The 27941-nt window shown below is 40.1% G+C and overlaps 1 protein-coding gene across 1 annotated transcript; it reads left to right on the top strand.

Annotated features, from left to right (window-relative positions):
- The first annotated feature begins 9 nt into the window (after nt 1-9).
- On the top strand, nt 10-25077 carry LOC118914576 (ovochymase-1-like). Its single transcript, XM_057491294.1, has 12 exons — nt 10-111; nt 1404-1962; nt 2521-2639; nt 3682-3779; nt 4613-4785; nt 10393-10428; nt 16418-16591; nt 17334-17601; nt 18890-19050; nt 21025-21123; nt 22138-22271; nt 22794-25077. Exons 1-12 carry the CDS (start codon nt 10-12, stop codon nt 22956-22958), a joined length of 2088 nt encoding a protein of 695 aa, XP_057347277.1. The 3' UTR covers nt 22959-25077.
- Nucleotides 25078-27941: the final 2864 nt, after the last annotated feature.

Here is a 27941-nt window from a genome sequence, read left to right as displayed (position 1 = left end):
TAATAGGAAATGAGGCAGTGCCTACCCCCATCCAGACTCCCAGGTGTCACACCCGTCACTGAGGATCCTGCAGAGCTGTGTGTGCATCCGGGACATGAGCCCCATGAGCAGGTTAGTCATGCACTTGAACATTGTGGGGCCAACTGTACTTACAGAGAACATGTACATTTTTCCTTTTCGCATTTTATTTGGTAACAGCATCCTAGTGGTTTTAATCTGACCTCTTGCTAAGAATAAAGAGGAATTTGGGTGCATTTGGAGGGGCTGAGCCTTACTTGGAGAGTAGTGTTTCCCCGGAGCCAAGGATGATGGGAGTACTCTTGTGAGATCACTAATGCTGAAAGCAGAATTCAGATGAGAGTGGAGGGGTCCATCGGCCGGGCAGCACCATACCTGGGCGTTTCCTTCATGGTGGCTCAAGCCTGGGGATGCAACATGTTATTTTCACAGAAGACCTGTTCACTTTTCCTAACCCTCTCCAGGGTCCCTTAGACACCCAGGCTTGAAATCCAGGAGTCATCGAACTCAGTGTCACCCAAGTTGTCTTTATTTAAAATGCACACTTTATATCAAACGGTGCTACCCTCAAGAGAGGTGCAGTCCCATCACACTTTCTGTGGTGATGGAAGTGTCCTCTCTCTTTGCTGTCCAATATGGTAGCTACTAGCCACACTTGAAATGTAGTGAGTGGGACTTAGATTTAAGTTTTTAATTTCAGTTAATATTAAATAACCACATATTGCTAGTGTCTTTTATATTGGACAGCACAGCTCTAGAACTTTTCAATGTTGTAAGACATGGAACGTAAGAAACACAAATCCTCTTCGAGTTCATGAGACAGGAAGGTTTGAGACGGTATATTTCAAGTCTGGGTGCCAGTCACATTCTTCAAGCTTTTTCCCCAAAAGGCGCCCATCACCTCTGCTCCCTTTACAGTCCCAGGGGCCATTGCACGCAGCTTGTCACCTGCCTGTTTCTGCATCTAATCCTCCACCTTGACTGTCTTCCTGTCCATCTGGCTGCCCACTGCCTGTCTCCCTAATTTGTGTGCCCTCCCACCTCAAAGAGTTTTCAGCTCTATTTTGCACAGCAGAGAGACAACTGGGAGATTGGTGCCTGTTAGTTGATACATATGTATAGAATGCCCACTTAACTAATTTTTTTTGGTAAGATATAAATCCATGACAAATTCTGGCTTTATTGCACCCCCAACCTCAAGCTAACTTACTATGAAATATTTAGGGAAAATAGGCTGACATGTTCATCTTATCCCTGCATTCATTTAAATAATCTTGAATGAGGGATCCTACAACATCGTTAGTCCATTCCATTAAAGGTGATAACGCCGCCACCCAGGAAAGGTACAGCCGCAAAGACGCCGTCCTTCAGCCACTCTTTGAAAGCTGAGCGTCCAAGGTGTCAACAAGCTGCTTGGCATCGGGGCCGGTCCTGCTAAGTGCCCAACCAGCTTTCGGGCGTCCTCCTCCTTGCAGAAGTGGGCCTGCCTGGGGCGCGGGCCGCACTCTTGGCTCGGGGCGGAGCTCGTTCACGTGCGCGGCTCCCTCCTCGCACCTGCCCGAGGGCCTGCGCGCCCTGCGCTCCGGTGTCCGGGGAAGGAGGCCGGGCGCGCCGCGACACCTGCGCCTCCCTGGCGGGAAGCAAGGCTGGGAGCCGGCGGCGCGGCAGGTGCGGGCCTCGGGCGGCGCCGGGAGGGCGGCGTGCAGGGCGTGCGGAGCGCGGGGCGGCGGGTGGGGCTCCAGGCAGGCGGGGCAGGAGCGTGGGCGGGGCAGGTGGAGCGCAGAGGGGCGTGCGGGCCCCGGGCAGGAGCTTGGGGCCCGCTGGCCGCTGGGTTCCGCAGCCGGCGGAGGAAGGCGGGTCGGTCCCGCGCCGGGGCCATGCGGGCGGCGGCCAGGACGGTGGGGCTGCTTCTGCTGCTGGCCGCAGGCCTGCCCCGGAGCCGCGGTGAGCCGGACCCCAGGCGGGCCCGGCGCTGAGCTGCCGGCGGCGGGGGCGGGACGGGCGGCGGTGCCGCGCAGGGGCCGGGGTGGCTCTCAAGTCTGGGTTCTGGAGCCCAAGTGTGTAGGCGCCTCACCCCACCCCGCTGGCGCTGAGGAGCCTCCTCCCAGGAGACGTAACCGATGTAAGGAACTAGAGCAAGGGTCTCCCTGCCGGGAGCACGGGTCGCCCTCCGGTGTGTTTAATCCGAGCTGAATTGTGTAGCAACCTCAACTGAGAGGCTGTGCTCGCCCCGGAGAGTGCACCCCGAATCAGCCACCGGACGGAGGGCAGGCTCATCCTGCGCCCAGGTCTTTGCTGCTGCAAACGGCAGGGGAGTCGTGAGCGAACTTGGGGTGAGGGTGGGATAGTCTCAGGAATATCTTGAGAAAAGAAAGGGGATTACCTACAGACGAGCAGAATCAGAACAGCTGTGCCAGGCCCGGAACGTCTGAAGGGGAGTCTTGAAGTGAACCCTTACGTAAGTATGTGTATGTGCGTGCACACGTGTGCTCTCCCACGCAGGACTGAAGTGTGGGATCCGGGCAGTTGGTTTGAAAAGTACGGAAACTGTCTTGGAATCTGGATTCTTCTCTAGAATTACTCGTTGGAGAAATTCAGCAGTTGGCGGACATCCGTGGCAGGTCAGTATGACAAATATATTGATTTCTTAATGAGAAATGGTGAATTACTTCCTTGGTTTCAAAAGCACAGCTCCAGGTTGACGTGTAACTTTTATCATGACCCCACTCAACCTGTCTGCCACAAAGTATACTTCATAGGAAGTATCTTACGAACCAACTTATATCTGTATCTTAGGACTGTTACATTAGGAGAGTTGATCTCAAATGCATCTGAAGGACGGGGCATCTGTTGATGCCGCGATTCTTGTTCACTAAGCCGAAGAATGAGCTTCACAAACACTCAAGAGTAGGAGAGCGAGGTACAGGCTTTTATTTAGAGATAAAGGGAGAGGACAGAGCTCCCGGCTCCCGCCAGGAGGGCGCAAGAGAGTCCGTGGTGGCGCGTTGTCTAGGGGTTTTATAGAATTTTTAAGTTGAGGATTTTTCGAGAACATGAAAAAAAGCTTGGAGGTGGACTTTTTAAGTGGTCCCAGGATATTTATAATTAACAACACAAGTAACTTCCTGCTCTGTTGCCTTCTCCCTGAGCTACCAGCATCTGGGTCTGGGGGTGTATGAAACAAGGCCACCTGCTCAGCTCCCAAGGTGGGCTGAGGTATTGTTTGCTAAAGAGTAAGTTAAGTGCAATCTTATCTTTAAGGTGGAATCCTTCTTGCCTTTTACTGTGTTATGGCTGGGCTTGCACGCTAAAAATCTCTTCATCGGATCTGAAGGAGGAAAGACAGCATGTAGGCCTGGGCCTTTTAACATGTCAAAGTGAATCTTACACATGATTATAAATGATTAGAATAAAATAAACATGTTCTACTCTTCTTTATCTGGGGTGTATTAAGTGATCTCACTGAAGAATGACTCTAGAGCTGAATGTTTAACACAGAGTTTTAGTAGGGGGTTTCCTTGCATGTAGGTGCATTGCTCTGACTGCAAATATCCTGCCTTGATTTTTCCGGAGGCCCTCACCCTACTCTGACTACCCCCATGGTCCCTGTCTCACTATGAGGAGATGTACATTAGTTGTGTTTGTAACTCTTTTCTTGGGCAGGTCTCCCTAAAATTAGGTGAGCACCACTTCTGTGGAGGAAGCTTGATTCAGGGTGATCCGGTTGTTCGAGCGGCGCGCTGCCTGGGTGGCCTCTCTGAGTAAGTTCGGAATTTCCATTACTTATCAAAACCCAGTTCCTGACGATAGGACTGGGAGATTTGATGCTCCAAATACCATGCAAAATTCAATATCAGTCCCCTTCATAATTTTTCCACCTGGTTCCCCCACCCACTGAGCTTTCAGAGCCCCAGAAATTTGTATGTGTCTCAAGGTTGCCCACACTACCTACTCTACGAATCAGAGACCTCAAAGATCCCAGACATCATCTATAGTTTGTGGAGTTAGTGGTAGGGTGGGGATGGTGGTTACTTGTTATAATGAAATATTAGCATCAAGTGTTGAATGGATACTCCAAAGTTTTAATAATCTGAGCTTCAGCCATTAGGAGGGAAAAAATGCTGTGGAAATAACAGATACTTAGCTAGATTAAAAGAGGGTACCAATAAGAGGAAAAGGAGGACAGTTCTAGGAACAATTTTTATATCTTGTTAAAAAATGGTAGAGTCTATATATATATATATAGAGTCTATATATATATATATATATATATATATAGACTGGTCTATGTACAAAAGAAGAAAAGGAGGCCATACTTAAATATTTTATGGAGAAAGAATTGATGGTATGGGTGAGGGATCACAGAATGTAAACACTCTGTGACCAACTGAAACCATGGGTTTTCATAGGTCCCTATGATTTATGGGGAGTTATGACAGTAGTAATCACTAATAAAGGTACATTAATCATTTTTCATGTAAGTACAGAAATACTGACAGGTACATGAATCATTTTTCATTTAGTTACATAAAACCAAGACAGTCTTTCTTGGGGGAAACAACTACACATACGAAAACGTTTTCTTTGGTTTTAGGATGCAAATGAAGAGTCTGATGGTGACTGCTGTTGAGTACAACCTCTTTCAGAAGGATGAGCAAGAACAGAATATTCGTGTCTCAAAAATTGTTAGCCATCCTGAATACAGCAGACTTCAGTATATGAGTCATAATGTTGCACTGCTGTTTCTAAAAAGCAAAGTCAGGTTTGGTAAGTAGGAAGAGAGAATATAAAAAAATGTAGGAGAAAACTGTGTTTATTACTTCTGTACTAGTTAACTTTAATTTCTATGTGTCTATCTAGCTGAAGAGTCTGAAACATTTGAAAACGTCCTGAGAGACTTCTTTCTGTAATTATTGTAGATTAGATATGTGACACTCTCTCAGCATAGGTATCTAAACATTCTGGATAAAATATTAAAAGCTGTTTTGTTTTATTTTTTCTTAAATGCAAAAAAGAAAAGTGTTCATTGTCCCCAAACAATGAAACAACACAAATGCAGAGGCGCCAGCTAGGCAATGAAGCAAGCAAATGCTGTTGGGGCATCTAATTGATCTCTAAGAATTTAGAGCTTTAACTGGAGGCTGCATGGAAGTAGGGGTGGGGGATGGGAGAGTGATTGGAGCCTTCTGTGGAACCTGGGACTTCCTAAAATGTGATGCTTTGAAAGATAGAGGGAAAGAGAGAGGGAAATACTGCATATGAAGTAGGGGAATAAGGAACTTACCTGCTTGGACCTTGGCCTGGATGGAGGGTTGTTTGATGTTGGAATTCACACTACCTGTGTCCAAGAATTCCAAGCCAAGACTTTAAAGTTATTCCTGGTGAGTAACTGGGGCTTCCGGCAGAAGCAGAAGTATATCCCCTTGAAGAAATGAACCTTAAATCTCAGCTTCACTGTATTCCCATGAAGTTTTAGTGGATGTGAGCACACTATTAAAAGCAGCAGAGATTACCAAAGGTTCAAGGGTAGCTTCTTTACTATCTAACCGTCTAACTTAACTTTCTTATGCTATTGTAAACACAGTCTGATGATTCTTTATTTCTCTCCCTTCTTATTCTTCCTCCTCCATTCTTTGTATGTTAGGTGTTTTATTCTGTACTCTTTTGTGTTTCTTTGACTGCTTTTATGAATAGTTGATTTTATTTTTTGCCTTTAGTTAGTATTTGGTTGGTCTGCTTTCTTTGCTGTGATTTTATTTTGTCTGGTGACATCTATTTAGCCTTAGGGGTGCTTCCATCTAGAGCATTCCCTTTAAAATAGCCTATAGAGGTGGTTTGTGGAAGGCAAATTCCCTCAACTTTTGCTTGTCTGGGAATTGTTTAGTCCCTCCTTCAAATTTAAATGATAATCATGCTGGATACAGTATCCTTGGTTCAAGGCCCTTCTGTTTCATTGCATTAAGTATATCATGCCATTCTCTTCTGGCCTGTAAGGTTCCTGTTGAGAAGTCTGATGATAGCCTGATGGGTTTTCCTTTGTAGGTGACCTTTTATCTGTCTCTGGCTGCCTTTAATACTCTGTCCTTGTCTTTCATCTTTGCCATTTTAATTATTATATGTCTTGGTGTTGTCCTCCTTAGGTCCCCTGTGTTGGGAGATCTGTGGGCTTCCGTGGTCTGAGAGACTATTTCCTCCCCCGGTTTGGGGAAGTTTTCAGCAATTATTTCTTCAAAGACACTTTCTATCCCTTTTTCTCTCTTCTTCTTCCGGTACCCCTATAATGCAAATATCGTTCTGTTTGGATTGGTCACACAGTTCTCCTAATATTCTTTCATTCCTGGAGATCCTGTTATCTCTCTCTGCCTCTGCTTCTCTGTATTCCTGTTCTCTGATTTCTATTCCATTAACAGACTCTTGCACCTCATCCAGTCTGCTCATAAGTCCTTCCAGAGATTGTTTTATTTCTGTAATCTCCCTCCGGACTTCATCCCTTAGCTCTTGCATATTTCTCTGCAGGTCCATCAGCATGGTTATGACCTTTATTTTGAATTCTTTTTCAGGAAGATTGGTTATATCTGTCTCCCCAGGCCTTCTCTCTGGGGTTGTCTGAGTGATTCTTGACTGGACCAGATTCTTCTGCCTTTTCATGGCGATAGAGGTGGTCGTAGGCAGGTGGTGCATGTGTCAGCTGGGAGAACAAAGTCTAAAGGAAAACATAACCAATATATGTAAGCGTATATTTCTAAACTGTAAGATTGAGTCATTTTTATGAAATTCTCCAAATTTTCTCCAGTGGATGAATACACATTGTGACCTTAAACAAAACTGTGAAAAGCAGAAGAGGAATAAAAAATGCTTTGTTCTGGAATCTGAACTGAAGTCATAGGGTGGCCATTATAGAGAACTTCATGATGGTAGTCTGGCTGTTAGCCGTCTTCCTCACAACACAGAGAACCATCGCTGAAGGAATTTAGACTCTATATTCTGAATGGTGCTTTAGAAATCTTGGGGTAGCAGGAGGTTGAACAACATCATTACTAATTAGCACCAGGAATCTGAGTCACAGGACACCTCTAAAAACTACTGCCTAAAAAATTTCATTTAGACCAGCCAATGGTTTTGAATTGCATGCCAATTATTGTACCTTGTCTCTTATTTGTCTGGCTGTGCTGTGGATAAATGAAGATTGTATGGGGCTAAGGCTCAATTACATTCCCTGTAACTGATTATTTTATGTCGGGCTGGTGGCAAGAATAATTTTTTGGTTCCCTGGAGACCTAGCTGCACCATGTTACCTTGTCTCATATTATAACACTTTAAAAAGATTTACTTAGGTTATTTCAGATATTATGAAAGCTCAGTATTGTCTCCTAGCTGGTTCAGAACCCCTTCTTCAGAAGTGCTTAGGTTCTGGAGTCTGGGACATCTGTCTCTCTCTCTCTCTCTCTCTCTCTCTCTTCTAATTGAGTTTTGTTCTGCTTAACTTTCTCATTGTTACGTTGTTGGGATATTTATGATAAGAATTTTCAGTTTCAAAAGTAGGATTTTTTTTTTCTCTTATTTTGCTCAGTAACCTTTGCCTTGATGAATAGTAAGATCATTTATTGTTTATGGCTAGGAGACTTATGTGAAGGAGAGTCACCTTCATTAAAATCTCATGGTCCTCTTCTGATGTTGAATTTCACATATGATGTCAGTTTGGCCATGGAAGAATTTTCTTTGAGATATTCTTTTCATATACCTGGTAAGTCGGTTGTTTCTTTCACATTTGTTTATGTGTATGTTTTTGTTTCATTGTGCTATTTTAGGAAAAAATCTGTCATCATATAAACAAATGGGAATTCTTCACTTCATTTGTCAACTTGAGGGGAGAAGAAAAAGACAGGTTAGGGGTGTGACTCCTGTAATCTGTAGAGGCCTCAAGCTAAACCTCTATAAAGCATAAGATCAATCAGATTTTTCATTTTTTCCTATAGCACCTAAGAATTTTATCTATTTTTCTAGATATTCAGAATGTGATAATACAGTAGAAAATTTCTATCCCTCAGGAAGGTTGGAGGTAGTTTTTTGAAGTTGAGTTTCTTAATGTATTGAATAATATTCTTGAATAAAATTATTCAGGAATAACTAGTACTTCTTGTGCCCTTGTTTGATGGGTAGTTCCTATATATATAAGTTGCAACCAGATAATTGAAATGTATTCCTTGCCCAACATTCCCATGGTTTGGGCAAAGGTACTGAGAGCATCATGAAAAATGAGAACTATTGCAAATTATAGAAATTGGGTACCATGATGAAAACATTTGCAATTGTATTTAATTCTGAACAGTTATTAGAATTACTCTAATCCTTAAGATTAATCAATTCATACTCATTAAAAATATTAATTGGAATACAGTTGGAGAGAGATTTCTGCTAAAGATATTTTACTTAGTTTAGTCTGGTAACAGTCCCTGCCCTAGTAAAGTTTATAATCTAGTGGGGGAGATGATCAGTAATCAAATAATCATAGAGACAAGTATAAAATGAAAAAAAAAACTGTATCAAGTTTCCAAGGGAAAATATGACGTGCAATGAAAATATGTATCAGAGGGATCTTGTCTATTTTGGTAAAGGATGGAATTCTAGGTAAACTTTAATCCCTCTGTTGTCTTATAGCAAAGCTCCATGGAATTTATTTCTACTTATGTCTCCCCTTTTGCCTTCTCATTTGTTCTTGGGTCCATTCCCATAGGACTTACTTTCTTACTATTCCACGGACATTATTCTGGCTAAAGTTGCACATGACTTGCGCACGTCCGGATCCAGTATGGTCACTTCTCAGCCCTAACAGCAGTGTTTGGCACAGATGAGCCCTCCATTCTTCCTTTCTTCTGGGGTCTCACTTGTCTTGGCCCCCAGGAAACCACTCTCCCTTGGTGCTCCTCTTACCTCACTCATCTTCACAGTCTTGACAGGTTCCTCCTCGTTTTCTCTAACGCTCTGCAGTCCAGGTGTCCCAGGTCCCAGTCCTTGTTCTCTTCTCTGCTTTGCCTATACTCCTTAGCTTTAAATACCATCTGTACACCCATAAGACCCACATGTATATCTCTGGTCCCAACTTACTCTTTGAACCCCAGCACTGTGTCACCAATTGCCTCTCCCTCCATTTGGATATCTAATAAGCATCTCAATTTTTTTTTTATTAATTTTATTTTGGTATCATTAATCTACAATTACATGAAGGACATTATGTTTACTAGGCTCCCCCCTTCACCAAGTCCCCCCCACATTAAGCATCTCAAATTTAACATGACCAGAGTTGAACTCTTGATTTCTTACTGCTGCCTCCAAGTTCTCCCTCCACCAACCTTCCCCAACCCAATAGATGGCAACTCCATTTTACTAATTAATTGCTCAAGCTGTTTACCTTGGTCATCCCTGACTTTTCATATCCCACATTGAATATAGTTAATTTTAAGCTTTTCAGCAAGATCTATAATTGAACTACTTAACAGTCTCTCACCATGGCATCCTGATTACAAATCTTTCTTTAGTCTGTTTTACTCATAAGAGGCAGAGTGATCATTCTATAATGAATGATTCAGATCACATTACTCCTCTGCTAATAATTCTCCAATGTTTTCCTAACTCATTCGTAGTAAAAATCCTCACAGTGGCCTACAAGGTGCTGTATGAGTCGGATCGCAGCTATCTCCTTGCCTTCTTTTCCTACTCTTTTTTTTCTTTTTCCTTTTGCAGTGCTCACTACACGAGCCATGCCAGTTCTTGCTGTTCCTAAGTCAACCCAAACTTTTTGCTGTTCCTAAGCCCCACTATTATCTCCAAAGGCTATAACCGTGCCTCGTAAATAGCTGGCGCTCAGTAGTTGTCTGAGTAAAGGAAATGACATTTCAGCTGGGGCAGATTAGGGAGTAGAGAGTAAGGAGGTAACTCTGTATCCAGTGAATGGGTAAGAAACATGTCTGTTTGCTCATGGGCATCTCCCTGGCTGAGAACTAACATACAAGTAGGAGTTCACTCAGGAGACTGTTATGATTTAATACAAAATCATTCAAATTTATATGGAAGATTTAGTAGCATGGAAAACTGGTCATAATACATTGAGTTTGGGGAAAATTACAGTGTAAAGCAGCATACAATTTTTTAAAAATGTATATATAGCATAAGGAAAGGCCTGGTAGGATTTACGTTAAAATATGAATATTGGTTACTTATAGGATGGGGCCACAGGAGACTTTTTATCTTCGTCTTTGAACTCTGTGTTTTGAAACTTTTATACAATGTGCATGAAGCACTTGTATAATCAGAAGAATAAAGAGATATAAATTATTTAGTTAGATGTATTGACCCCTGAATATTATTTTATTCTAGATTCTGTGAGAGGAGAAATTAAAGCTAATGATAAAGGTAGGACCCATAAAAGAGGTAAGGAATCTAGTTGGCTTGGCTTCAGTTATAAAATATTATGAAAATAGAGTGGGGAATATCTGTGCTGGTTAACACTGTTTAGTAAGAAGTGTACTCTGAATTCTGTCCAAACTGTTAGCCGTTTGTGGCCTGCTTCTGGTCACTTTATAGTGAAATACAGACTTGTATTAATTTTCTGTGTCAAACTTTGGGGGTGGTGGAGACTTGTGGCAGATTAAAGAGTAGAGAGTAAAGAGTTAGCACCTTATTTGGTAAATGGGTGAGAAATGCATCTTTTTTGTTTATGTAAATCCTTGCACCTATTTTAAGTCTATTCATTGCCATTCTTAACATATGTTTTATGTCTCTTGTATTATGCATATATTTTCTCTTTATTCTTTGCTGGACCACTGCATAGTAAAACTAAGGTGGTGAGTTAAGGTTATTGATAAACTAAATAAAATTTTGGATGGTATTAATTTTAGGCTGGGTAATACCTAAAGCATTTAGAGTAGACCCAAAATGTCACTGAATTCTTCAGTTCTCTTTTCTGATGTAGTAGCCCACGGCCCTTGTGAACCTAATATCAGTTTTTCAACTATCTGAGTGACCCAAGTTTCCCTTCCTAATAAATTTTTATAATTTGAACTGTACGTGCTGTGAGGCTAAACTTCAGGAGTGCATGAATTTACTCGGGGATTTAGTCTAACCAAGTACCCAGATCTACTTAGCCTGCTTGCTTTGTTTTCTATTCACCTTTCCTGATACTGTGGTTATCTTTTACTGCATTGTGGAGGAAATGAAGTAATGCTTTGGCATATGTAAATTTAGGGAAATCCTAGAAGTCTTAGGATGTATTTGTTGAATGTCAAGCATTAGATCACTCACCTCTAGACTGAAGAAGAAACGATCTACTTCTCATGCTTGTGAATATTATAAGATTGTGTATTAAATATGAGCATCAAACTGACACAAAAATGTACATGTGGGTGATTTAGTGGTTCACCGTTTGTGAGTTAAAGTGAAAGAACTTCTGCCTGTCTTATTTAGGAGGGGTCAGTTTTTCAAGAACAAAAGTCACTTAAACCCTGTGTCAATGTATGGAAGGAACTACGGATGCAAAGAAACAGTGATAGAAATTAATAAAAGTATACTGCAGTTTAGGTTTTAATGACCTAGTTGTAGTCCAGTACTAGACTTGATTCCAGTGAGCTCTGCTGAGGTCACGTCTCCCAATCATCCTCACATTTATCCCAATATGCTGAGCTGCACTTGGACTTTGTATTCCATGTCAGGAAATAAAGTGAGAGCAGCCATTAAAGACTTTATAACAGAAGAATCTTGGAACTGTGAATGGGATCACTTCAATATTTATGATGGACCAGATCAGCAACCAAGATTACTTGGTAAACCAGTTTTTCTTAAAGGGCCTACGTTAAGTGGCATTTATATAATGCATATGTGTGGAAAATATGACCTGACTTTGCCCCGGGAACAAAATCATTTGTTGCCAGTGACTTTCCATTAGATCCTTCGTCAGAATTCTGGAACATTATTTTACCCAATGGGATGAGCGTGAGGCCACAACTCAGTGGATTTTGACCTTCAACCCCAGCTCTTCTTGATGGTGGCCCAGCGATTCCTATCTTATTGTACCATTAGGGGGCGCTCTAATTTTGTTTTTCTCAAGAGGTCCTCATGCATTGTAAGAGGTTTCGCTTCCTAAACTGCATTTTTAGGTAAGTTTTTAATAATTTGTTTCCTCGAGTTTCATCCTCACAGTGAAGATGTTACTTTTTATATCCAGGATAAATTAAAAAGAAGAAAAAGCTTATTAGCTTGAATAATCTTTAGAGATTTATTGACCACAGTGTGTCTATCATGCTTGGATGTCAGGCAGTATTTTGTCCTAGACTGTCTCAGAGATGGAAACTTTTATAGCTCAGTATTGCATCACCTTCTGCGTCTCCAACCTGTTCTTCCACTCAGGACACCATTGTACTCTACCTGTCACAAAGGGCAAGAGGAGTGTTTTGATGATATCTTTTCTGGGACCTTGACTTGCTTGTGGTATTACAGGATTTACAACACCAATAAGTTCAGCAATTTGCTTTGAAATTCTAGAGTTTTTTTATCAGTGAGTTTGGTTTATTTCAAGGATTCCAAAGTGATTCAGAGTATGGAGGAGGAGAAGATACGAAATTTCAAGCTATTAGTTCTCCTTAAGACGAATATGAGGCATCTATAGACTCAGACTCTAAACCCCCAACTCTCATCAGTGCCCTTCAGCCAAAGACCCCTGCCTGGCTCACAGCTGGGGTGAAGCAAGTCGGATTCATTAGTCATTTTAGAGAAGGAGAACGCACACCATGGAAAACCAGGGGGTGGCTCAGTAAGAGGCTGTTAGGAAGAACCTATTGTAGGATTTGGGGTTTAGTTGGGTAATTTGGGAGAAGGTCTAAAGAGGTGGACTTTGCTCTAGTTATTTGCTGTCAGGAAGATTTTTGACAAAAGAATAACTTGAAGGCTCTTCTGCCTGCTGTGTCAGGAGGCACTTTAGGGTGATGGGGTGAATTATGTCTACAGCGAGGCTGTTGTGGTAAACTAGATCCGCACTGTCCAATCCAGGTTGTTATTTAAATTTAAATTGGTTAAAAAGAATGAAAGGCAGTATTTGCCATATTTCCAGAGCTCAATTGCTCTATGTAGTGAGTGACTCCCACAGTGGACAGCACCCATAGAGAAGTTTCCATCATTGCAGAATGTTCTGGTAGTTCTGTTTTAAGACAGTAGATGATGTTGCCTGAAGAAGAGGATGGTAACAATGGAAATCAAGTGAAATGAACAGATCTGGGGATAAAACTGATAGGATTTCTTGATGGACTGAATGTGAAATTAAATATGCAACTCAAGGATAACTTTTAGGTTTATTGTGTGAGAGGTTGGAGGGGGTGGCGTTTTTAGAGATGGGAAATACTAGGGGGAGAAAGAGATTTGTGCTCAAAGATCTGTTTGGGCATGTTGAATTTTAATGCTACGATACATTCAGGCTGAGTTGGCAATAGGCTGTTAGAAGTACAACTCAAACTAGAGGGAAAGTTGGGGCTGGAGATACACATTTGAGAGTTGTCAGCCTCTCACAAATTTCCTTTAGCTAGCCTTTCTCTGACGTCATCAGTCTCCTTTATCATTCTCATCAGTTTCAAACATGTTCTATTATTACCCATCATTTAAAACAAGTTTGTCTGCTTCACTTTTTAGCAAACTCCCTCACTTTTTTGAGCTGATAGGTTAGAAAGTTTATGGGATTAATGGCTAGAAGGTGATGGTGAGGTGAAAGAGTGGTAGCAGGGAGATACCAGTAGAGTTGGATAGATAGGACAGGGCAGTTTAGATAGCGGGATGTTTGGAATAATTTCAGAGATGTCAAATGATTACAAAGTTTCAGAGCAGTGAAGGATTACAAGAAGGGAACCCTTTCCCTTGTATGGCTAAGTTAGTATTGACACTTAGCTGGCAGGCACTGGCTCAGTCTCACAGATCTTCACAGTCAATGACAAATCTGTCTGGCCGTTGCCCCTGCCATACTGACTATTACATATCAGCCTCGATCGACCAACACTTTCAAGGAATGTTGACAAACTGGAACACAGCCATAGAGCATAATGACCGGGATATTGAAGGCTCTGGGTACCGGGCATGTTGACCTCTGGGAGAAGAGAGAAGACGGAAGGATCATAATTCTATTCAAATATTTGTGGAATTCTTATAGAGGCTATAAGGCCATGTATGAGATTTATTCAGCCTAATGATCTCTAACAGTCGTTATTTACTATTACTCAGGCACAGTCCTAAGAACTTATAATTCCTTAATCTTTGTAACAGTCCTACAGAGGCAGGTTACATTTGTCTTTGTTTAAAATGTCAGGAAATCAAGACTGAGTATCTTGCCCCCAGTGACATAACTAAGAAGTAGGGAAAGTGGGATTCATATCAACACACTGATTCAGATGCTTGTGTGCTTAGCCATGACGCTGACCATGTGGCAGTCATTACATTGATGGCTTTTGATTCCCATGAAGTGCAGTCTAGCAATTAGAACTGTTCAAAAAGAGAAAATGTTCCTAAGTGACATGTCGTATCTCCAAGACCAGGCATCATATGTCCAGGGTTGTTTTAGAGGGAACTCTCAGTTAGATGAAAGACTGAACTAAATGATCTCCAAGATTCTATATACTTAAATGAGTCCTTTATCTCTCATCCAGCCACCCATCTTAAAACTATACATTTTGTAACTGCATTTTTTTTTGTATTTTTGTCTAAGTCATTACTAGAAATACTATACTTGGCAGAGTCAAGGATAGAACCATTTCCATATCATTAAGATCTTCCCTCCAGGTTAACATTATGTGGTTATTTAATCAGCTGCAAAACTTCCTAGCTATGTAATTATCCACTTACATTTTATATCTGTTCACAGGGATATCATAAGATATTTTAATTAGTACTTCACTGCAATCAAGATTCATAAAGTTTATCTCATTCTCCCTAGCCACCATCTAATTAGCTCTTTCAAAAAATTAAATTAGGTTAATTTAATGCGGCATGTTAAGGATCCCATGCTGGCTTCGCGTGACCCCTGCTTCCTCCTTCAAGTGTTCAAAAACCATCTGTCTAATAATTAGCTGTAAAATTCTGCTGAGGATTATTTATATTTAACAAAACTTACAATACTTTATAAATACCCATTCATATCATTCCATGTGAGTATTATTTTATCTCCATTATACAGTCGAGAAGATTGAGGTACAAGGAGAGATTAAATAACTTGCTTAGGGCCACATAGTTCAATGGCAAAGCTAGTCCAAACCGGAATCTGTGCCTGTGAGCCCTGAGCTGCATTACTTCACGGATCCCTCTTCGCTTTCTCTGTCTCCTATCCACCCCCTGATCTCCTTTTTGAAAAACAGAGTAACACTTCTGGAATGTCTACCCCAAATCTCTTTACTTGACATGACATAGTGCATCCCAAAAGTTTCCCATCAACTCCAGTTCACCAAACAGATTCTTTTGGGGATAAGAATGATGTAGAGATTAACAGTTCCCCTGGTCTCTTTCTTTCTCATATATCTGAATAGCAGTATCTTCAAGACAAATCAATAGTGTACCATTGCTTTATTTTGAGAAAATTTAAATTACAGCATATACAGATAAATTAACAGTAAATGTCCTGTCACTGTCAGGACCACCTTTGGGCCAACTTCGGTGTTTCTGAATTAAGAAAAGTATTATCATTAGTCCTAATTTAGGCAGCCTGCCTTTCTTAGTTTAGGACTGCTGTAACCAGAATACTATATACACTGGGTGGCTTAAACACCAAACATTTATTTCTCAGTTCTGGAGGCTGGAAAGTCCAAGATTTGGTGTTTGGTGAAGGCTCACTTCCTGGTTCAGAGCCATCTTTTTGGGATGTCCTTACAGGGCGAAAAAGGGGTGAGGGAGCTTTCTGGATTTCTTTAATGATCATAGATGTTCCATTCGGGAGGGCTCCACCCTCATGACCTCATCACATCCCAAAGGCCTCACCTCATAATGCCCTCACATTGGGGATTAGGATTTTAACATATGAATTTGCAGGGGGACACAAACATTTGGTCCATAACAGCCCCATTACTTTTGTTTCTCTGTCCACTTATCTTTACCAAAGTGCTTTTTTTCCCATCCTTATGATCACTGATTGCCATACAATTGTATATCCTTTTCATATCAATTGCTAGCCTAGTCTTTTCTTTGATCTTTTAAAATCTGTACCTGTCCATTGTTGCAATAATCATGACCTCCCTTTCTTAAGTCTCGATCTTGTGGTATTGATAATTATTCCTTTGTCAATATTAACAGTTCAGAATTTAATGTCCCCCCTTTGCCCTCTTTTACCTATGTGATTGTGCAGGAGAAGTATTTTAATTATTGAGTACATCTCACATTGCAGCTCATTTATGTGGCTCCAAGAAAGAATTTGTCCCGATGTCTAGTGGTGCTTACCTGACTGTCAATTTTAAGACTGATGAGTCTGTGGGAGAAAGAGGTTTTAAACTTCTTTCGGAAGACATTGTCCAGAAACAATCACAAAAAAGCAATATTGGGACCAAATTGCCTATCAATGGTAAGTCATTATTTAAAAATATTAAGGAAGGACCACATATGCCTTAAAGTAGAACCAGAAGACTGCTGGCTTAAGGTCTCTGGGAGTCACCCCGTTCTAGTACTAAAGACAAGATCGTTTCATTTCAAACCATTCTTTCAGGCATGAGGCGTGGGTTTAGATAGATCATGTAAGATAGCAAAGTTAACTGTGTGTGTGTGTGTGTGTGTGTGTGTGTATCTGTCTGTCTATATGGGGTGTGTGTGTGTGTGTGTGTCTATATGTGTGTCTGTATGCTGTATATTATTTTTATTTAAGAAATAATGATAACCATGAAAGTCAGTGAGTTGCTATTTAAAAGATCCAGAAGAGACATTCAGGCTGAAGCAAAGGTAGAGTTTCACGTGTTCCCATGTCTGTGTTACCACATCGCTTTTATTCAGTAAACCCTCCAACCTGCATAAAGACCCCCAAAAAGAATATTTTTGCTGAGCATATACTAACTTCTCTGCAAATGCAATATTTCTGTTGCTTTTCAAAAACTAATTTATGTTCTGATTTGTCTAAAGATGTGTATATTAATGCTTCTGTTAAGTTTGTTGATTTTTGCTCATTTTAAATGCAATGGAAGGAAAGACAGTTCTCTCCTCTTGCTAAGAAGCCTTTTGTTGAACCTTCCAAAGCATAATGAACACCTCCATTCGGAGATGTTGATAGACCCTCATAAGCATTTCTAGCAAATGTTTCTTGTCATTTTTCTAAGGGGTAGCAACAGAAAACAAGGCAGGAAGACCGCCAGCCCAAGACAAGTGCGGGATTCCCGTCATCGACCCATTTCTAATGGAAGGGTCGGAGAGAAATACAAACGGGCTGCCAGCCGTGGTTGGAGAACCCAGGGTGGTTGGTGGCCGAACCGCCCCTGCGCTGTCGTGGCCCTGGCTGGTCAGTCTGCAGCGCCGAGGGCAGCATTACTGTGGAGGCGCCCTGATTGCCCCTCAGTGGGTGCTGACGGCAGCGCACTGTGATTTCAGGTGGGCAGGAGCTGCCTGGGGCCCGCAACGGGTGCCCCCTGCTCTCCCCACATCTCAACAAACATTGCTCATTAAGCCCCTCTGAAACAGTCCCCAGCCTGCCAATGGATGCGAGTATTATGTTGAAGCCCTTTCTGTGCTTCACTAATGCACTTCTCGTAGCATTTAATTTTAAAGCTGCTTCCTGCTTTAGGCGTAATTTAATTAATAGGTCGCTAAGAGCACTCCCCCTTTCCCCATCTGTGAAACGGAGGTCCTGATGTCTGAGCATCTTCACACTGCAGTGAGGGCAAAGGGTTGCCCAGAGGTGGATTCCTTTCACCCTTGCTCTCCTGTCCTGTCTGCTCACCATTCCTAGTCCCAAAATCAGTATCTAAAGTTTCAAAGAACTTCAAAGAATGTCCTTTAAAGGAAACATTTATTTCTTTGATTTTATCTCAATAATCGCCTCAGTGTGATACAGAGATATATGACTACTCTTTGTTCAGAGAAGACAGGTTGCTATTTTTGACATGGGTGTCCCAGAAGCAGGGACATAGTTGTCATTGCACAATGTGTCACCACTGAATGAGGAGATAAAATGTTTTTAGTGTCTCTAAATTAGGGGTTTTACAATAAAAGTATCTGTTCAAATAACCTAGTGAGCAGGAACCTTCAATGAATCAATAACTCATTTTCTTTACTATCCTCCATCTCTTACTTTTGATACAATAAATAACAAGAAGGCATCTTATTAAGGCAGTTTGCAGACTTCTGTGTGCTCAAAATTACCTGGGGAGTTTGCTCTAAATGGAACCTTGGAATCTTAATCCTGAATTTTGATTTGATGAGTTTTGTCTGGGTCTGGGATTCTGCATTTTTAGTGCACATGCCAGATTTAATGCATATAGTCCCTAGATATTTCTTTGAGAAACATTGTATCAAGGAGTAGGGCATCGATAACCTTCAGAATAGCTTTCAGTGACCATTATATAAGAACATCATATAATGAATAATATTATTATCATAACACTATGCAGAATCATTACCTTGAGGCATCGTGAATTGTAATTGTCAAGAAATAAATACTAAATCATATTCCATTTGATGTTATGAAGGCAAGAAAGTAGTTATTTTAATATGTCTCAAGGATTGAATTAATGAGAAACCCCATTGTCTAGGAATTCAAGATAATAAGGATTTTAATGTAGATTAGAAATGTTAAATAATGCATTTTTCAGTAGTTTTGGAAAGTTATGGCCTCATTAAAAGTGGAATCTATTTCCTGACTCCCTTTTCTTATGACAAGCACTGTGACGGATAGCCTGGTGATAGGAAGAAGTTACCTCTTGAATGTAGGACGTAGTGACTGGATACCAGTCAGAGCTGTACACACGCACCCTGGCTTCACACAATTTCCTCCTAATGATGACCTATCCTTGTTGCATCTGGAAGAACCTGTCAAACTAGGTCAGTATGTATAATTACTTTTCCATATTTTGAATCTTTGCCATATTTCTTCTATCTTCCGTATCCTGCTTAGAAGTGCTGTGTGTACTTTCGAAGGTAAATAATTATTTCAACACGTACTTGCCGTCCACCCTTCATCCTTTCTTTCTGTTCCGCACACATTGCTTTCCACTTACCACCACCTGCTGTCAACCTCAGCATGATACTTTCTGCAGCTCTCCCCCTAGGAATGTAGTAGCTTGTCTGTATCTGTTCCCATTCATTTATTTTCTGTGGTAAGAGTAAGAGATGTCGTTTCTCACATTAGAGACAATGAATTTTCCCTCTGTGATTTTTGGCCCCACCAACTCACCGTAACCATCATGTGACCATTGGGCCTATTTCTTTCTTTTCTGTTTTACTCTGCATGTTTGTCTTTAAATAATTGTAATATACCTATTATAAGTTTTATTGTATCCTGCTTTTTCACTGACCATTATCAACATTGCTTCATATTATTAAAGATCCTCTTAAAATATAATTTTAATGGCTAACACCATAGCCTTTCCACAATTCTTATAAAAATAGGTGGTATCCTTTATTTAAATAATGCTAAATTGACTATCCTTGTGTATACATTTTTCCAGGCATAGGCCTGCCTTAAGATAAGTTTCCCAGAAGTAGAATTGCTTGATGGAGGGTATAACTATGTCAAGATTCCTGACATACTTCTAAATTACAAACATAGATAGAGTGCAAGTCAACCATCTCTTCCATTTTTTTCCAAAATGAGACAATTTGGCAATGTCTGTCCATTTTTAAAGTGTGTGCCTTGTGGTCCAGCAATGCTCTTTTCCAGAAAGACTGGCACTAATGCACAGATTTGAGATCTGGGATGCTTGATGCCACTTACAAGGGAAAAAAATTTAAATAGTGTAAATGTTCACCAATAGAATTTAACAGATTGTGGTACATTCATCATCTGAATACTGTGTGCTGTTTTTAAAAATTATGTGCTAGATCTATATGCAATGTTTTAAATGGTATGACTATAGTAAACAAAGAAAATAGGACTAAGAAAAGCAGCTCATTATAAAAATCTGTTGGTCAAGGAAAAATGTTTGATCTCATGGAAATTTGGCAGAAAACAGGCAGCATAACATAGGATTCCAGAGCAGTTGGTATGTGGAGGGAGACGAATAGGAGAATAGACATGCTACAAAGATTTTTATGTGATTTTATTAAGAGAGAGCAGTAAAAATAAGAATAAATCATTGGAATAAATGGTCTTAGGTAGCAGATATGCTGAAGCAATTAAGTGTGTAAAAATCTGGATAAATATCAAGTGAAATAGCATGGGGAAACACGAGCACTGTATTCAGTGTGTGTGTGTACACTCACAGAAACCCACAATATTTATATATATACAAATTTTGGTGATAAGAAAAAATGTGAATGTTTAAATGTATAACATACGAATGTATTGTATAATATACCCATGAAGATAGAATTAGATATAAAAATACCTGTTAGCTGTAAAAATACTTAAAGAGTTTACATTGCAACAAGTGTGGCTTTTCTCCATTCCTCAACTAATATCATTGAAGAAAGATCATTATATTCTTCTCCACTGTCATCTCAAATTCGGCATGGAGATGTCTTAGAGGCACATGAACCAAAAGGCACCTGCATTTTAAAAAATGTCTAAGGAATGAGAAACCAAGAGCCCCACATCACAGTGTAGCGCCTGGGTTTTTATTGTCCTAGGAGGATATGGTAATACCTGTAGCAAAATGGGATGATCCCTTCTGAATAATTAATAGGTGGAATCTTCTGAAAGACTTATTTATTAAATTGCAGGGTTAAAAAAGGAACTGTCAGGTAAAAGTAGGAATTTCTAGAGCTATCTTTGTAGAAATAATATAGACCAATGTTAATATCAATCCTATGGACTAAATTACATTTGCCTTTCTTCTTTCTCATCCTTTTAATTAGGAGAGTTTATATCTCCAATCTGTTTGCCAGGGAACAATGAGAAAATAAATTTACTTTCCAAATGTATGACTGCTGGATGGGGAATAACTGAACCAAATCGTGAGTATATTCTCTCCCTCTTCCAAGATGAGAAACTGAATAAGTACATGTGAAATCTGAGTATACTGTTTACTGTTTCCCATTTTTCTGTATTTTTAAATAGGCAGGATAGTGGAAAAAGTCTTTTTCATAAGAGATCTAAAGGTGACTGGCTGGGTTTTAGGATATACTGATGGATGCTAGTTCATTGAGAATCGTAAAACTTGCACTGGAGAACATCTAGTGACTTTATCACCGGGTATTCAGGTGCCTCATTTATATGTAACGATTGCCCAGTTGCTCTGTGAACACACACACTCTGCCGCGCGGTTCTTTTCGGAACAGTATAGATGCTGCTCCTGTGGAAACCCCTACTTAAAGATTGGAGCCAATTCCCAAAGATGTGAGGCATTTCCCTGAAATGATAGGCTGGTACTCTTGGCATATGGGTGGAAAGATGATGTGAAAATACCTAGTCCATAGGAAGATCAGACTGTGACTCTGGTCTCACTTGCACCACATTCTACAGCTGAGTTAACAAGATACAAATATCCAATAAACTCAAGAATAAGTCAGAGAGCAATTACGCTTGTCTGCCTCCAGATGCCGTCAGCACTTAAATGCAATGTCTGTTCAGCAAAAGTCTAGTCAAGGAATGGGAGCTCTGGGAAACCAGGGGAATGAAGTACATAGACTTAACATGTAAAAAGCGAATTGAATTGTTTATCAATAACTGATTTGGGTGTAAACTTTGCCTTTTTGCTTCTTTAAAATGATACTATTTTTCTACCATCTTAGGACTGTGCTAAAAGGCCAAAGAGCCCACATAAAGCGTTTTATTGTTTTTGAAGTAGAAGCCAACATGAGTAATAATATTAGCTTTTCAAATCACCTAACAGCATCATTACAGGCCACGAAAGGAGAATGGGTGGGATTTTTAACCCTTGGAGTCTGTCTGTATGTAGGGCCATTTTTGTTTTATCCTTGAAAAGCATTTGCCTAGGTTATATGTGTTTCTTATTCCTTTTCTACTAGAAAGTGGATTTTCTAAAACTGTGCAGCAGGCAAAGGTTCCACTGATCAGTAGCACATCTTGTCGAAGGTACTGGGGACTGGATATTAAAAACACCAATATATGTGGAGGGGCTGCAGGATCATCCTCGTGCATGGTAATTCAGGGGCTGTGTTGACGAGGCCAGGAGTTTCCTCTGAGTGTGTCTCCTGCATGGGTGTTTCTTGACCAGAAGGAGTTATAAATGTATGGTGGTTGGAAAATGAAAAATGAGAAATTGCATTTTCAATGCATGAAAAATGGAAAGTTGCTAAACTGATGTACTGTGATTGCTAATGCTTGAAGTGGATCCAATTCTCAAAACAAATTACTTGTTCATTTGCTTGGTTGCACTATGTGAAATTGATGATATTCAACTATTTTTGACCTACAGAAATGATCATTTCTTATGGTTTGACTTTGTAGCTGAATTAGGTAGCTCAAAATACCGACTTTGAGTAATACTGAAAATACAAAGATGTTTTCATTTAACTCCAAACCATCATTTAGTATTTCGATGCTTGAAACATTCAGAGAGGAGAGAGTGACTTCCGCTCCGTTTGGTCACCCTCTGCAGTTGGGGTTGGTGTCAACCGTGAAATCATGCAGCCGGGAGAACTTCTCTTTTTGCTGGTTGCAGGGAGATTCCGGAGGACCGCTGCAGTGTGTCCGGGACGGGCAGTACAAGCTGATAGGTGTCGTGAGCTGGGGCAGCGGTAACTGCCATCCCACTGCGCCGACAGTCTTCACCAGAATTTCCGCCTACAGGGACTGGATCACATCTGTCACCGGAGGAGAAGTGTGATCCCTGAAAGAGCAGCATGGTGGGATTGTGTTTATCAGTGGGAAAGAAATACATGACTTATAACTGACAGACAAGTCTCTTGTCAGTGCTAAAAAACTCAGCGTCACTTCCCCCAACCTTTGACACTGAGAGGCTGGGACCTGGTGTGTACGTACATTCATTATTGAACACCAGTCACAGGAAGTAAATGTGGGTTCCTGCCTCCTGGGAATTTCCAGTCTGAAATGTCATCAAAGTCATATCTAGTGCACCCATATATGTCATTATTTGAATACCGTCATATACGCTTTATTTTTCTCTAGTTCAGTAAATATTAAAGATATAAAGGGAAATGTTATTCAGCCCCTAAAATTCTTAATTTTACTCACACAGAACAGTGCCCTGAGCACAGTTACAGATAGGAAGGTTCCCTGTAAGTTTCCACAATGTCAGTGAGCAATGGGCATTTAAGAAGCTATTTATTAGGCTCATCACTGGACTTTAAAATTTTTAGATAGACTTGTAGGACATTTCTATGGTTTACAAAACATTTAATTTATCTGCACCTTGATAGACCAATATCCTCATGGCTCTAAGCCGTGGCCAAGAATTAAGGAATAAGGAACTGAACCAGACCCCTGAGTCAGAAGACTGAATGCTGACATCTGTCACAGAAATATATAGAATGAGTGAGAGCCTGAGGCAACTTTTTTTTTCTTGTTTTATACAAAAAGTTTATCATTTGGTTTCCAAGACTATAGGTAGAGTATAGTTCAACTTTAGGTAAGCACACATATAACCTAATGAAACAGCAACTCATGAGATGAGAGGCAAAAAATTACATTTTTATGATCTCCCTTCCTGTCTTCCCTCATTCCCACCCCAGTCTTTTTCTCTCAGTCTCTCATCTCTTTTGCAAATACTTAAAATGGAAAGTGTTATGAATATCCTAGTATTTAGTAAGAACTCCTTGCATGAATATTAGTCTGAACTGCTTTCATTGATTTAAATTATGGTTTTTGGTAGGAACTCTGAGTAAAAATGAAAGGTGATATTTGCAGTAGAGATTCTCTAATTATGTATGTTTTGTACCATTTTTACTTTTTCTCTCATTGATTTTTCTCATCTTTTTTATCAGATGACATTAAAGGGGAAAGATGGGCTGTATCAAAGTGCCAGGCCGGTCTAAAGCATTTTTTCTGCACGGTATGATTTTGTGGTTAATTTTGTTGCTGGCACAATCTCTGGGGTGACCTCCTGGGGCAGTGATCTGGTAGTGATACTTTAGGGCTCCGTCAGCAGAGGATGCAGGGCTGGGATTCCATGACTACCTAGAGAAGCTGCCTGATTTCCCTACGATAGTCAGAGACTATTTGGTGCTCTGTTTTAGGCTTCAGTTGGCAAGAATTTTTAAACTCTTGTATGATCAATCTTTTTCTGTTCAATAGGACTGTTTTTCCTTGCCCTCCCTCCAGTTGAAAGCCAATTTAATTGAGGAGGAATACAAGTTTTATTTCTTCCTTGATCTTTTCTTCTTCCCAGGAGCTAGCCTCTCTGCGTTTCAAGGTACACTCTGTGTGTTATCGATCGCAGTCAATTGTGTGAATTGTAAGGGTCACATAGTTAAAGAAGTTAGGGATCTGACAACCTAAATTTTCATTCATGTCATTAAAAAATTTCTTAAAATAACACCTGTTGTGCGGCAAGTACAGGAAACTAGAGAGGGAGTTGCCCCTATATTTCGAACCTCATTCTAGCAGAGCAGATAATCAGTCACTCTTCAGCACAAAGATAATCACTATTCAGCATGTGCTGGGAGCTGGCATCCTAGCAGAGAACAACCAGCGCCTTCTGCAGGGACGGATGAAGGTTTTGCAGAGGTAATACTGAGCTGAGTTGTAAAACCCAAGTATTAGTTGGCTTGATTCTTGGTTTATGTTTTAATGTTTTATACACTAATCCCTCATGTTAAAAAAATCGGCATCCAGCTGTTTCCCATCAACAACACATACTCTGAATTTCTCCTGTCACTTGGATTATTGGGAAAGTTTTTATTCATTCTTAAGCCATACATTTCATTACTTCATTCCCTGTAGCCCTCCCTGCCTTGTCTTTTTCATCCAAGTTTCAACAATGTAGTTCCCACATTTCATGTGCATTCTTTGTCAATTTAATAAATAGTCAACAACTTAAGTCTAACAAGTACCTAATTCTCACCAAAGATCAGCAACTTTTGGCATTTACCCTGATTTCATCATGATCTCCACTTTATTATCAGCATTATCACTTCCATTTTTTCTACCCTTCACAGATATTTGTAAAAATAAGAGGAAGTTTTAACCAAATTGTCAAATAATGACAACAAACAACTGCTGCGACCAAAATATCTAAGAAGCTCTGGAAGAGGCAGAATAAAGTGGAGTTATATTGAAGGCAATCAAAGCTGTAGTAATTAAGACAGGGTAGTACAGCGGCAGAGGTAAGAAAGCCGACCAACAGGACAGAACACAAAAGCATGAAACGATGCTGTTTTACATTCTCTAAGTTGGCAAAAAGTTGCCTAGTGTGACAACATACACAGATGAGGAGAATGTGGAATGAGTGAACTCTTCTAATTGCTGGTGGAATATAATCTTCAACTGGAAACTGGTGAGAACTCCAGCTTAGAAAACTCAGACACTAGCAGTAAAACTGAAGATGCCAAGTGGGCTCGGGGCCAGCAAGTCTCCCTCTAGGTATATGCCCCAGGGCAAGGTTGCAGCTAAATGTAAACACCTGGGACGCAAGGATTTTTTTTTTTGTTAAAGCTTCTTTCATGACTTTAATGTGCAATCCGGTTTGAGACCAGTGTTGCAACCTGACTGTTGAACATGTACAAGAATGTTTATAGGAACATTAATATCAGCAAAGGGCTGGAACTCCAAATGCCCACTACGGAAGTATGGATAACTATAGTATACTCACATAGTAAAATATATAAAACAGTCCACAGCCTCCTGAGGTGACTCTTAGAATGCTGAGTTAAAAAAGCAAGTTTTGGAAGATTAGGCACCATATAAAGCTCAGAAAAAAGCACGATTGAACATGGTATTTAGGCTTCATATATTGTTCAAAACATGTAAGGAAATGAGGACCCGCCATTCAGAGCAGTGGGAGGTAGTGAGATAGGATGGAGAAACCACATACAAATCGTTTCCATGGCATTAATTTTCTAGTTAAGTTGGGTGGTGGTTTTACAGATGTTTATTATCTTCCTCCATAACTTACATATACTTCTGTGTCTATCAAATATAATGTAAGTAAAATTAAAAGCCTTTTTAATAACATTAGATCCTCAGAGTAGACACTGTCCTTCTGTCCACATAATGAGGAGTGTTCTACACATATTCTGAGCATTAAACCCTTGCGTTTTTCTGTGGTTCCCTTTACCTAGAAAACACAGTCACTGTGGCTTGCGTTCGCTGTCGCTAGTGACAGTCAGCCTGTTTGTTAACTTTGCTTCATTAACGCAGGCAGTTACACATCCTACATTCCATTCTCTTCAAGGGGAAAAGAGGTTTACATGTGTTTGTATATCCTAGATGCCAGATATTACTTGACATTTCCATTTAGTTCATTTAATCGTTAAAGCTCATCCTTATGAAAACATTTTGAATGTAATATTAATAACCCCTGGGCATAAAGACTACAAGTATTGGTTCTGAAGTCAGACTTCATGGGTTCAAATCCTGGTTCCATCATTAATTAGAATTATGAATTTGGGAAAATCAGCCCCCTCATGCTTCCATTTGCTCATCTATAAAGTGGAAATAATAAAAAGAAACCTTTTCATAGAGCTGTCCTGTAGTTAAAGGAATTATAAGTTTAAACCACTTGCAAGAGTGGCTGGCACTTAGTTAACTTCCATAATTATTATTGTGCATTTTCCTAAAATAAAGCTTTAAAGAGAATCAACCCTACACCCAGATCTTTAAAAAAATTTTTTTTAAAGAGAGTAGTTTTACAAACTATTGGTTACAAAGTGGATGAACCTCAAAATCATTATGCCAAGTGAAAGAAGCCAGTTTTAAAAGACCACATGTTGTAATTCCACTTATATAAAATGTCTAAAAAAAGACAAGTTTATAAACAAAGGAGAACTGTGACTAGCTAACGCTATTGGTGAGAGCAGGAAACAACATAATGGGAGTGATGGAAATGTTCTAAAACTGGATTATGGTGGTGATTGCACAGCTCCATAAATTTACTAAAATTCTTGAAGTACACATTTCTAAAGGTTTTTTTTTTTTTAAGGAATAGTTTCAGAGTTTTTACTTTAACAGAATTTTCATCAGGACAGGTAAAATCTGATTAAACTGATGTTTGAATGTAGTCAAAATCTAGCAGTAAAGTCTTTGTAGGAGGCAGAGACTATGTTCTTTAGGGAAAATTTATTAAGCCTTGTCATGACTATGGTATGTATTTCTGATTACTCAGTTCTTTTTTATGTCTTCATTTTTTTCAATAATTTCTCTTCATAATTCCCATAAGGATTTAACTGGGGAGTGATCATCCCATTAGGCTACTTTACTAGGTTTCTATGTGCCAACTATTTTATATATATTAATTTAATTCTAAGCACAATTTTATGAAAAAGGCATCATCCTTCCCATTTTATCAGTGAGGGGACTGAAACTAGAGAGGTTTATATCAAACAGCAGATTTTAAAGCAGATTTAGCACATAGGATTTTCTGATTACAGACCCTAATTATCATACCATATGGCTGATAAGTGTTTTCAGAACATAATACAAACTAAAGTATGGAGTTTGGACTGGGGAGATGAGACTGGAAGTTTGGAGAGAATAGAATTGGACTCGTGTCATTCACACACTTGAACATGTGAATGAAAAATTGTACAGAGGTAAAAATAAGACATGTAATAGAGGAGGTTCTTGAAACATCTTAAACTAGCATACATTCCCTTAAATCTATTAGGAATTCTTTGCTGGCTACTGGTTAAAA

The sequence above is a fragment of the Manis pentadactyla genome, chromosome 14 (assembly GCF_030020395.1).
Source record: "Manis pentadactyla isolate mManPen7 chromosome 14, mManPen7.hap1, whole genome shotgun sequence".
Lineage (NCBI taxonomy): Eukaryota > Metazoa > Chordata > Mammalia > Pholidota > Manidae > Manis > Manis pentadactyla.
The sequence above is the reverse complement of the archived record's forward strand: the minus strand, read 5'-3'. Positions and strand labels throughout refer to the sequence as shown.